The sequence below is a fragment of the Hermetia illucens genome, chromosome 6 (genome assembly GCF_905115235.1).
Source record: "Hermetia illucens chromosome 6, iHerIll2.2.curated.20191125, whole genome shotgun sequence".
In the NCBI taxonomy this organism is placed as follows: domain Eukaryota; kingdom Metazoa; phylum Arthropoda; class Insecta; order Diptera; family Stratiomyidae; genus Hermetia; species Hermetia illucens.
Window position 1 is genome coordinate 75,864,764 of NC_051854.1, and position 13,569 is coordinate 75,878,332.

At 41.7% G+C, this 13,569-nt stretch overlaps 1 protein-coding gene across 1 annotated transcript; it reads right to left on the bottom strand.

Moving 5' to 3' along the window:
• Positions 1 to 5,025: 5,025 nt before the first annotated feature.
• LOC119659624 lies at positions 5,026 to 13,238 on the bottom strand. The gene is made up of 3 exons (XM_038067824.1): positions 13,000 to 13,238; positions 5,251 to 5,617; positions 5,026 to 5,185 (listed from the first exon to the last, which is right to left on the bottom strand). The coding sequence occupies exons 1-3, from the start codon at positions 13,162 to 13,164 to the stop codon at positions 5,061 to 5,063; spliced, it is 657 nt and encodes a 218-aa protein (XP_037923752.1). The 5' UTR covers positions 13,165 to 13,238; the 3' UTR covers positions 5,026 to 5,060.
• Between the last annotated feature and the right edge of the window lie 331 nt (positions 13,239 to 13,569).

Below are 13,569 nucleotides of genomic sequence, written 5' to 3' on the forward strand. Positions count from 1 at the left end.
TTTTGTGATTGCCTAGATCTAGCTAGTGTCAAACTTCGGACACTAGGAAAACCATTCTTTGGGGACTTCAAAGAGAAATCCGGTTGTAGGAATGAAGGAGCTTCTATACTTCGTAAACCCTGCGGTCTTGCTCTTAAAAATTAGGTCGTCTAAATTCTGCTTAACTTATCCTCCCTAGTCCAGTCACTTTCTTAAGAGTTTATGAAATGAAAACGACTTACGTCGAGAGGACTACATCAGTTTTTGAATTATCACATCAAACTTCTGACAGGATACGATTTAAGTTTCGTGCGACTCGTATTAGGAAGCTACTTGCAGGATATATAATAAAGTTACAATTTGCGCGAAATTGAACCTAACAGTGGTAGGTTAGATGTCAATATTGAATAAGTAACCCTGCACCAAAAGCGACATAGGTAGATGATGCAGGTTGAAGCCTACTAAAAGTCCTAAAAAGCCTATGTCCTGTACAAGCTGAGGTCGCTTAAAATGGGCCTTGCTTCCTTACGATATTGAAGGAAACAATACGGCGATGACAAGAGCACTGCGGCGAGCTAGCAACGCTACAAAGTTGGAGTTCTGTTATGAATTATAACATAACATATCACAGCATTTGACAAGGCAACGAAAATTAAGTATGATTTTGAAGAAAACTTTGGTTGGCGGACGAGGTATTTTGTGGAATAGTTTCCAGCTTAATTTCATGAGATCTGTATCTCGTTAAAACTCTGAAAAGCCTTCATTTTCAAGCGTAAAAAAACTTTTTAAAATCATTCACTACCGTTGATAATTACGAGGAAAATTGACAAAGGGATCAATACGGGAAAGAAGCCACCCACCACGCAACTGCAAATACTAGTGCCCAGCCCTGTAGATCCCAGCATTGATAAGAGGAATTAAGAACCTGAAAAGGGTCCAGAAATAAGAACCATTAAAAACACCAGAGGTGGCTAAAGGAATAATAGAGAAGAATGCAAGGGAGGAAAGTTCCAATAAAAAAGGGGGAAAGAACAAGGAGCGCAGTAGGGCAGAAACAGTACTTACCTTCGAACGGATGGGCATCTTGGAATGGAATCATGGAATCATGTACGCTAAGCTTCCCCAATACATTCGCAAGTCCGGTCCATTGAGATTCGGTACTGCCTATTAGATATACTATGGTCTCTGCATTATTGGGCGAGACAACGAGTTGAAGGAACAGTTTGTATGCGCATGTCATGATGTGTAGCAAGAGCAGTTATTACCGGGACCGAGGCCTATTGATTGGGTTGGCAGCTGATAAACGGGATGCAGCACGGGAGCTCGTTCTGGTCTTTGGCAAAGAATGGTTCATCTTAAATCGTTGTGAGGATCGGTGCGAAAAATTTTTTGGACAGAGAAAGCGGTCGCAAGGTTGCTGGAAAGTCAATGCGAATATTTAACTAAGAAAAGGAGTTCTTGCAAGTTTGCTGGGAAGTGAGTGCGAAGATCAGGAGGGAAAAGAAGTTATTGCAACGTCGCTGCGAAGTGAGTACAAGGATCTGAACAGAAAGGAAGTGATTGCAAGGTCGCTAGAAACTGAGTGTGAAAATCTGGATAGATTAAAAAAAAATAGTCTAATAAAGGTGACAATAGTGCGATATCATTTGACCGTAGGAAAAAAATTATGATTGATTTGAAATAATCATCCTACTTGAGTACTTTCGAATTCATGACGATTTTAGCCTATTAAGTACTAGGTTTGATGGAAAAAATCGTTTTCTTTGCCTAAGAAGTTTTTTGGTATTTCTAAGCATGATGTTAGGCCGAGTGCAGAGATATGACCACTTTTTGGGAGCTACAATAGGTTTCTTTCCAGCCTCGGATGATTCCAATTATAAAAATCCTTCTTGAGTACACATTGTTCTCTTTTATTTTGCACCATTCCAATCTTTAGATAGCCAGAAAATTGATTTTTTTATGGAATAGAAAGGAGTTCATTATATTTCATACAAAATCTGCTTAAGTTAAATCTAAGATTATTATTATTATTATATTATATACATTTTATATATATTTAATGTAATTTTATCATTTCGTATAATATTTCGTCTTCATTTTTTTCCATGATTTTACTTTAATTTGTTTGATTCTTATTGCCTCCTTTATTTCTCTTACTTTTATCATCTTTTCACATCTTTTTACTTCATTTTCCCATTTTATTATGTTTTGAAAATTTATATTAGCTTTTGCATTTCATTAAATTATCTTTGTTTTGTTTAGTGCTGAGTAAATTATACAAATGTATTTCAGCTAAATTTTGTTTGATTTGAGCACTTCCTTTTTCCCTCCTCCTTTTCTTTGATTCCGCAAAACTCTTACTAATGAGGGGCATCCTCCACTAGAATAGCCTAATGTTGTCAAGGCAGGGTTGGAACTTCTAAGACCACGCCTTACTATACATCTGAGACAGGAGGAACATTGATCGAGGGTGTGATCCGTGGATCCTGTTCGATCGAGGAAATGGAAGGTGGAACTCACAGGATATCATAATGTAGTTGGCAAACTTGGTGAAATGCTTTCTCAACCTTAACAGTTAATGCCTTTTATTGGATCACTGAAAGACCTGTGACTACCTGTAAGTTTGGGGAAAGACATATATATCGCACATTTATTTATTCTAATTTTTGGAAACTTCTACTTCCCTGACCAGCAAACTGCTACGCTTATGTCGATCTTGAGACTCGTCCCAGAGGAAGGGGCATTTTAAATAGCGGCTCATGCACTTTGCCTGGAAAACTGTAGAAGATATCGGTCGTCCAGTCAGAAAGACGGCTGTCACTACCTTAAATGTCAGTTTGTTTATGAATATATCTTCCTATGTTAAACTTGGAGGAGTAGAACTGTTGAGACGCCTCTCTGAAAAGCATCGTGTAGCAAACCTAATTGGTCGTACCATGATGATGACCTTAACCCATTTAAAGCACCTATCAGGATCACTTTCAGAAAGCCGCTCCTAAAATCCATTCAATTCATATTCATAGCCTCCTTTTTCTTTGCATCAGAAGTCTTTGCTAGTGCGTAGAACCTTACTACACTATTAGGTTTTCTAAAATACAATAGTAAAATACCACAAGAATGAGATGGGTTAAGTCACCTTTCTCACTGGAGCCAAAAATCCACTGAATTAATAGTGGCTGCTATTAGGTGTTATTTGGCTTTTGAGATTGGACTAATTCAACTTTCCTCTTTTTTTAAAACGGACTTACGACGATCTGTGGCAAAGTTAGAAAAAAAAATTAAATTTCCTAGAAAACACACACAGGCCCCTTGATTTCATTGTCTTGTGATCAACTTCCAGTTGTATTCGTCTTCTGTTTGTCTTGCTACTGTAAGCTTATCACTTGCACTGCATTAAGTGTAATGCTAATGAAACTGAAGCATAGTTTAACGGTGGGGACGCCCTATAGTCCAACGGAGTGAAAAAGGTAAAGAAGCTATTTTTGTAGCGGAATAAAACATAGCATAGGGCATAATATTGTGAAGTTTGGTGTAAGTCCTACTGTTGTTAAAAAAAACATGTGCTTGTCCTGTATTAAGTGAATAGTTTTCTTTATGGATGGAGGTGAAAATTTTAAAAAGACGCTGATACACTACAGCCCAAACCTGTCAATTCCAGAACAGCTTTGATTGTAGGAAGCATATCGGCGTAAGATATGTCTGCTTTCTTTAAAATAATGATTATAATCGAATAAATTTTCTTTTTCTTCGCCGCTTTTTGCTGCCAATCTTTGTCCATTGCTTGGGTTTACGAACTGTAGGTTCTTCGACTTTTGTCAAGGTTGAGTCTGTAATCGAACTTTGCCCGGAACGCCTTCGAGTACAATGGGCCAACACGGCCTGAGTGCTCAGAAGCTGTAGCTTCTCCCCCACCATACACACATACACGTCCGGAACGTCAGCTCAGCTTCCTTCGACGAAGAGGCTTTTTTTTCTTGGTTGCTTGCTGGCTCACTAACTTCATCTCTACTCCGTTTGACCGCATTCTCATTTACCTTATGTGGAGGAGGGGTGTTACCTGTGTTTCTCGTGGTGATTTTGCCATATGGGGGTTGGGTGTTTTTCTCCTCTATTGCCTTAATATAGGACAACTTGATGCCCCATATCGGTCCCCTGATATTGTGACCGATATTCCACCGCTCCTAATGTGAGTTCACACAGAGTTCATTTATGCGTCCTCCCCGTGAAAGAAACACAGCTCCAGTTTACTGCTTTCTACGCTCATCTCCGGGGACTATCAGTATACTTTTCCGAATTTCGCGACCTTGGTGATGACCTGCCTTTTATACCTGTCCTACCTTTTATAGTTCCTTTGAAGGTTGAAGTAAGTACACCTATCTATCCGTGTATTTCCATCGTTTTTTTTTCTTTTTATGGGTGGAGATGGAAATTTTAAAAAGACGCTGCTGCGCCAGGTTGCAGCAGTGTGTGTGCCCACTAAAACCATCCCCACTTCTCCGAACATATCCTCGCCTGACCACCGTGAAGTATTACTTCGCGAGGAGGGCTCTAGTTTACACCAGTGCAACTAAGCCACGCGTCCGTGGCGCTTTCCGGGCTCGTTCCAATTCCTGCAGCTTTTTCTTTTTCTTTCCTTTTTTATTCCTTCCATGGTCTTCCTGTTGAACCCGTTCAATGATTCCACGTCCTTGGAATATGATTTAACACTGCATTGCTCCTTACCACCCTTAGAAGAGGATTTAGAATAGCTTTTAAGGTATTGTTGGAAAAAAACAATGATTGATTGATTTCAACGATCTAAGTTAGTCTCCAGTTTTCCTTATTCCTCAGTCTGCCCGTTATCGGGGCGTCAAAATGGTACTGGCTCTCACTGTGGGATAGTACCACTGGAAATGAATTTTAAAAAGTGGACGCACCTTTACCTTCTATGCTTAGTAAATGTCATATCTTCCTTTTTCAGACAGACATAGGATATTGATCTGTCTTTGATGAAAACCTGGCATATCATTCTCTTCATTTCTCACCATTGAAACTATTGAATTTTTTGTAACGTTTTTTTATTTAGAAAACTTAACAATTACTTACAGAAATCCAAAGTATCTGTGCCCTGCATCTTCAATTCGAATGTCTGCGCAGGATCTGAATATTTCTTGAGGTCCGCAACCCAGAGCGCTTGTTCCATCGCCACATGGTCCCCACATGTTACCTAGAAAGGTAGTATAAAATGGATTCATCAATCGCTTCTAAATGCATCCAGTTTTCGATACTGACCTGCAGTATATTGCCACCGAAGTACGCAATGGTCGCATACTATGTATCGTGGAATAAAGACGGCGGTATGGTAGGTTCCTGACTCAGGTGATGGTAGATAAAACCTATCGCTACCGTCTTCGATTTTCAATTTTATGAAACACTCCTCGGTTTCGTCGCTGTAGTCCATATTGCATATATCGAAGGTAAAGTACCCTCTGTGATTGGCGGTTAGGTTCGCTGTTATTGGAATATCTGTGCCCGCTTTGTAAACTCTAACAATGTCTCCGCTTCCATATTCGCCTCCGAATTCATGAGGCCTTGGCGTAGGTAGACCGAAGTCATCTCCGCAAATTCCACATTTACCATTATGTACTTGCCAAGTGTTCTAGAGAGAAATGTAATTTAAAAGAATATATATTAACTGCGCATCAACACATATTTGTAGTGTTTCAGCTTTGTTTCTATACAAAATCATCATAACGACCCGATTTGGGTCCATTGCTTGCATTTGGCGTTAAGAGCAGTCAGCTTCAAGCAGTCTATCAGCAAGTCCATCTCGAGCTCTATCGAACACTTGTTATGTAAACCATAAACATTTTGAATCTCTGGCGGGTAGTACCCTAATAAGGTGAGGACTCCTACGATTACAGAATATAATAATAACGTACCCAAACTTTTTATAGTCCTCCCTGAACACATCCTTAAATAGCCCCAAAAATTTCGGTCAGTGCTTTCCATACTCACTTTTCAGCCCTCTCAGGAATTATATGAAATAGTTAGGGTAAATGGCGTTCTTTATTAAAAAGAAACCTTGTCTAAAGTCAGAAATTGTGAAGAAGTGTAGTGCAATATTGCAGAGATGTGCAAAATACCCAAAAAGGCATCTGCATATAGACGTTATGTTACAACTGCGGTCAAACCGGACATCCAGCTAATTACAGTAGATGCCCAGCCTGCAAAGAAATGGTAGTTCGAAAGGTATCTGCTGAAATCGCGAACTTTCTCGAGTTAAACTACAAAGCTTGAGCACTTCGGCGGTATTTATGCCAAATTTCCAAGGAAGCTACTTTCTACAACCACCGTTCAACATGTCCCTATTCTAACTTCTAACGCATATGAACAGATTGCTGAAGCGCTTGGTTCAGCCCAAATAAATGAATATCGGGAACATAAAACTCATCATGAATGGATGGGGTTAAATGTCGTAACATTCAACATCCTCCATCCTTGGTCTCTCATCCCCAGTGACACCAACCCAGGCATGTTAGAAATGAATAATTCCTAGCAAAAATCGGAGTGCCTCATTTTTGGTGCCATTTTCAACTCGAAGCACAACTGCTAGGCGATACGGCGGATAATCGACAAAAGCTAACCCCGTTCAATCGCGTTGATTAAACCAGCTTGCCCTACTCAACTCAATGACAAGACCCATTAGACAGTCCATCCTTGACTATTTTCTGCTGTTTCAAAAAAACTATAGCCAAGTGCTGCTGTGCAAAACAGTGGCAGGTGAATTCGGCCACATTGCAATGCAACTCACTTTGTATTGCTCCTACCAAATGCAAAAGGGAGTTCTCAACAATGAGATACTTCGCCCACACTGAATAAGATTACGAAGAGCAAAGAGACCGGTACTGTTGCCGAGCGGAACGAGAAGGACCTCACTAAATATCGATGTTCAGACCTGCCAGAGGGGTGAAGGTAGAATAAAGGGATTCGCCACCAGGCGCAGAGTTTTCTCGGTGCTTGGATCGGCTCTGAAAAAAATTTCAATGAAAACTAGGGATAATAGAGAGGGCTATATAATTTTCACTCCCGACCCCCGGGCACATTTTCCGGATAATTTTTACCCCGGGTTCGGATTGTCTTCCTACGGACCTGCCGATGTCAATGAATATACTGCGAAAACGGCAGAAGGCGAAGAATACCTATTTCATATGCAATCGATATCATGATGAGCTTGGATGCCAACAAGCAACACAGAGAACCAGCAATAGCCGGCTGATGGAACATGCACTGCGAAGCGGGGAAAAGTGCTGACACGTGACAACTCCGAGCGTCGTAGCCGGTCATCGATCACGAGACATAGATAGTGAGGGAGAACACTAGGATGTATGTACTTCGATTCCTCCTACGTGGTCCGCGGATTTCAAATCAGAGAATACGATGACCAGTTTTCCAGTGGTTTTCTCATATTGCGCGTCGCTAAGATTACCGACGCCTAGGAAGGCGTTAAGATCAAGATTATTCCACATGATGAGATTTCTAGGAGACCTTGCCGAAGATTCGAATCGATAAAGACAAGCTCATCCAATCCCTGCGCCTTCAAAACCCCAAGGGCCTTATGGGGTCTTCCATGAGGTGATGAACAGGAAGGAGGAACAGCATAATTTGAAATTGCTTGAAGGCGCTGGAAAAGTTGGACTGAAAAGTGAAGTTCAGAATCAGGAAAGTAAATGCTAAACAGTGACGTTCTTGAAAGCCGGATGACAACTTGGCCCAATCAATGCCGCCAACGAGCCGTTGTATTAGACAAAGATTGTCGATTTAACCATAAGAGACCGTGTGATATTATAACAGTAACGCAGTTGAAGCTGCAACACTCACGCTAAGCCACAGCTAGTGGTGGTCTTTCTCCGAGAGGAAGATATCGACATCACAATAATATAGAAACCTTCAAAAAAAAGTCAAAAAGGTGCAGGCGTCTACTACCACATCGAACAAAGCCAATCTGTTGATAGTCTGCGATACAACTACGAGGCAGACGCTTTGAAATAGTTCGGAAATTAATGAAAGAAGTGAGTGTCTTTTCGATTTGATTATTAACATAAATCTATCCAGCACTGCAATTTGTGACGGTGAAGAACGTCACTGAAAACAAAAAAAAATAATATCATTGATAAGATGCAATCCTCACGAACTCCGCCTAGGAACTCTTCTGAGATTTTATCCATCCATATTTCACTCTGATAAAAGTAATTAGTTACTCTGGAATGACCCTTCAGCGTAGAGCACAGCAGATACACTCCACGTTCAAGCTGTCAATAGCTCTCTCGAAATCAATGAAGAGCAGGTAAAACGGAGATCTGATGCACACCCACTGTTCGAAAATGAGCCGATACCGATTTCCTCTCTGTCGAACAAGCTTTCTAAATATGTCTTCATGCATTCGAGGGTTATTTTCGCTATTATCACGTGGCACAGGGATACATTTTATTCACCGTGGTTTGTTGGTCGCGATGCAGTAGGCGAACACTTCAAAGGCCTAATCAGGGCGATCAGACTCAAGTCTGCACGGGGACTCATCTGAAGTGACAAGTTGTAAAAATCTTGTCAGAAATCGGCTTACAGATCAAAAGAAAGCATCTTGCGGTAGTCATCAGTAACAATCCAATTTCGGATTCGCGTCTGCCAAGAGGGATGGGGAGTACTCTCCAGAGTCCCATCATATTATTTCGGTTAGGCCCACAGTGTCCAGCTGATATCATTGGATTTCTCACTCGAGTTGCAGAAAGACCCTGGAGACCCTCCATATGTTGTCCAGGAGCATGTACGTATTCCAGAAGCTAATTATAGTCCTTGTCTTGAATGAAGTGCTCTAACACACTTCAAGGCCCTGATCCAACATGGATTGTTGCGCCAACGATTATTATATTATTAATTATAGTCCATTGTCAATAGCCAAATGTCGTTATTGTCAAGTTAGCCCCTATCCGAGGGGTTGCTCACGTTTCTGTGAAATTTCAAAATTGGCAATTTGCTAGCACGAATCTTTGCTATCTTCCCTTTCTGGCACCTTTTACGACAAGCAGTCAAAGTCCCGTGCCAGGAAAAAACATTACCCGTTGTGGGACAAAAACCTGTCCAATCTCGCGAAACTGACCAGAGAATTCTTCATTATATGCTAGTGCCAGCTTAGAGATGTATAAGTCGGTCATCAAGATTGCCAGGGAACGGCATGGCTCCAGTATTTACAGAATACCCAAAATATCAATGACATTCCAGCCTTCTCGAACGTAAGGTTTCATCCTTTTTTAAAAATAGGAGGACGAAGGATTCCTGGACGGAATCTTTTAGCGAAAGCCAGCGGTTATTAGTAAAACCCACTTCCCTGGCAACCAAAAGGACTGTGAAACAGAACCCTGTTTATAGATTATTGGAGAGACGAGTGCACGTGGTTATGATACAAAAAACGAGCAGGTGTAGCTATGAAGCCAATCAGTCTCACTTTTTTCTTACTGAAGACACTGGAGTGCATCTAGTTAACAACTTCAGGACAGTCATGAAAAAGTCGCTCTTCTTTTAATCTGAGCCCACCTGTCCAAAACCAAATCCATAGAGCGGCTCTCTATCTGTTACACTATAAACAGCATACATTAACTGCTTGCCTAGATTTACAAGAAGAATCGTGGAGGTCCTAACCCATGGAGCTGATGCTTTATCTTTAATGGCTTAAGGAACAAATATTGAATTTTAAGTTGAATTGGAGACTAAACATAGAACTGAAAGTTAAAAAGACGTGTATAGTCTTTACATCTGTAACAACACTTTTATGGAGAGGTGAAGTCTATGGCCAAGGATAGTTTTTTAGATGTGTACAGGCCCTTTCCAACTATAACAGAATCCAAAGAACCGGAAGTTCAGGTGATACTGGGTGGTGATACGGTGGACGCCTTTAATGTACATGCTCAAAGCCACCTTCCTTTTGATTCCCGATCATAGGAACAAAGAGAGACCAACGGGCCGGGCAAGGCTCCTCTCGCAATTGTTCCCCAATATGCGCAGTCTAGATCTCCCCGTCGACTATCAAGGATGGAGTCTTCTTGCACTACTTGATAACCACTGACTGGGTCACAGGAGTTTTTGGACCAGGCGCACTTAAATACGTAGAGGTTTACGACGGTCTGTAGGGGCCTATGGAGGACCATGCTACCAAACTCAATATACAACACAATTCGCCTTGTAGAATTTTTGAAGAGAAAGAAGGGACCCTGAATCACTTCCTTTATAATTGCCCAGTTCTAGTTAGAAGCAGGTTGTGGAAGTTTCCTGTTTTCTGACGAATTGGGAAGGGGGGAACTGCTACCCTTCATGAAAGCTACGGCTGGTTTTGAAGGTATATTCTCTTCCCTTTAGTCTCCTCTTAGGTCGATGTTGGACTTGCTAGCTTCTTTGAAGATAAGCCCTTCTAGATTTAATCCATACTTTAAGCTATTTGTCAGCAAAACACGATGCACTTAGTCGGATCCAATCTATTCTTCGCAAGAGATTGAGTCTGTGCACTAAAACTAAACTTATTCTTTGCAAAGCCCTTATAAGACCGTTTATATGTATGTTTGCAACGGAACTTGTACTAACATAAAACCCGCCATTCTTTATCTTTTCGAAACTTCTTGCCGAAGGGTGCACAGAAGTTAGGTATAGTAAATTGTAATATCCTAAGGTGAAGAGGGACATTAAATTGGATTAACTTTTTAAAATGATTTTGAGTAGTTTTAACTAAGTAATATCAAACTCCCGGTGTTCCGAGCTCGAATAACAACACCACCCGGAATCCCCTCTGACAATCAGGTGAGAGTTAACACTGAAGCCATCCACAACACAACCCTCCGCGACACCTATAAGAGGGAAATGGATGTCGCAATAACCGCAGTCAACAGAGGACCTGGAGATGGAGCATCAACAAATGATCTTCACAACCACCTGAAGAATGTTATCATAAATACGGCCACAAATATACTTGGCCCCAGTCGCAAAAGGAATCGGAACGGCTGGTTTGACGATGAATGTAAGCTAGCAACGGAACGGAAGAATGCTGCATACCAAGTAATGTTGCATTCTCAATGAACGCGGGCACACGCAAAGACTTATCACGAACTCCGTTGAGCGGAGAAGCGACTTAACAGGCGGAAAAAGGAAGCCTGGGAGAACCAACAAGTCTGTGAACTCGATAAGTACAGGGAGCAACCGCACCAGGCCCGAAGGCGGAAGTTTTACCAACAAGTCAGCAGGATGAAGGCTTATACACCTCGATGCTCATCCTGCCGAGACAAAGAGGGAAATCTGATTTCCGACACAATGGGCATATTGGAGCGATGGGTTGAGTACTTTGATGAGCTACTGAACAACCAGAACACCGGCGAGTTGGAGGTCCCACCAACTGAAGACGACGGATAAATACTGCCACCACCAAGTTTAGGAGAAACAGTCCGTGCAATTCATCGGCAAAAAATCATAAGTCGCCAGGAGCCGATGGAATTACAGCCGAATTGGTTAAATATGGAGGCGACCAGTTATACCAAGTGGTTCATCAACTTGTGCTCAAGGTATGGAACACCGAATAAATGCCTGACGATTGGCAACGAGGCATTATCTGTCTCATACATAAAAAGAGAGATATCACATAGTGCAGCAATTATAGAGGTATCACGTTGCTGAGTACCATCTATAAGATATTCTCCTCTACAGATCAGATTTTCTGTCTGCGGCAAGCGATGGAAAAACTGTTGGAATATGGACAACAGTTGCACCATATATTCATCGACTTTAAAGCCGCCTATGATAGCATAGCCAGAGTAAAACTGTACACGGCCATAAGAGAATTCAGTATCCCGACGAAATTAATAAGACTGACTAGGCTGACCCTGACTAATGTGCGAGGCCCGATAAAAGCAGCAGAAGCACTCTCAAGACCATTCGACATCAACAACGATCTACGACAACGGGATGCCCTATCATGCGTCCTCTTTAACCTGGCCCTCGAGAAAGTGATCGGTGATGCTGATGTAAGTGCAAGAGGTACGATCCTCTTCAAGTCCACCCAACTACTGGCCTATGCTGACGATATCGACATCATGGGAAGAACCGCCCGAGACGTACAAACTGCCTTCATTCAGATCGAGCAGACGGCGATTGATGCGAGATCTTGGGCTGCACATCAATGAAGGCAAGACAAAATATATGGTGGCAACGTCAGCACCGAAAACTAACCATCCAAAAACATCAAACGGCACTGGTCAAACAGGAAGAATAAGGATAGGAGAAGACAACTTCGAGACCGTTGATAATTTCCCCTATTTAGGGTCGAAAATCAGAACCGATAACAGCTACGATGATGAAATCCGCGCACGGTTGTTGTTAGCCAACAGAGCCTATTTCAGCTTACAAAAACTGTTCCGCTCGAAACGTCTCACCATAGGGTCAAAGCTCTTACTGTACAAGACAATGATCTTGTCAGTCCTCATGTATTTCTCGGAGACTTGGGTTCTTAGCAAGAAGAATTGCGAACTCTTGGGCGCGTTCGAGACGAGAATCCTCCGAAGAATTTTTGGCCCCATACATGAGGATGGACGATTCCGTAGCCTACACAATGACGAAATCTATGAGCGATACCATGACCGTCCGGTTGTGGATAAAATCCGGCTCAATAGGTTACGGTGGGCGGGTCACTTAATCCGTATGGATGAGGATGATCCCACCCGGAAAGTCTATAAGGGCAATATCTATGGTAGTAAAAGAAGACGAGGTAGACGACCATGGCGTAGGTCAGGACACCAGACAGCTTTTAGTGATATCGAATTGGTGGACCTCGGCAGAAAACCGGGATGTCTGGAGATCCTTATTAAGGCAGGCCTAGACCGGATACCGGTTGTTGGGTAGTTGATGATGATGAATATCAAACTCTCTAGAAGTCAAATTAAACTAAATATAAGTGACTATTTTTAGAAGGAGGACATTATTGAAAAAACGAATCAAATCTTGACTTACAGTGATTCCACCACAGAACAATTCGTTATCATTTGTGTTCACAGGAGCCGTGTCATCTACCCGCCAACGAGATTGTCGCCCCACTGGCTCTATCATCATGCCGTGACCGAATGCATAATCGACAAGCCCAAATAACAATAGTAGTTTACTGAGGGCGTGCTCCATTTCCAATGGATTTCAGCGCAAGCAGCTTTTCACAGGGAAGTTAACTTTTTAGAACTGCTAACCTGCGGAGTTATTGCCCGCTTTATATTCCGGGGAAATATATGTTTTTACCTTGGAACTTTTTTTCCAAACACCCGACCTACATACATACTTCTGCCAAAAGTATATTTTGATTCCTCTACGATGTTTAATTCCCCATTGTACAAACACAGTGATACAGAAACAACAAATCTAATGCACTCGAAATTCCACCTAATGTGTTATCAAAATGTGTTTTCCGATATTTACAATTGGGTAGACACATCAGTTCCACCTTCAAAGATAATTCATAATCATTACGAGTATATGCGTTCATATGGAGATTCACATGTACAGTGATATGGTAAATATCAACGACCTATGGGA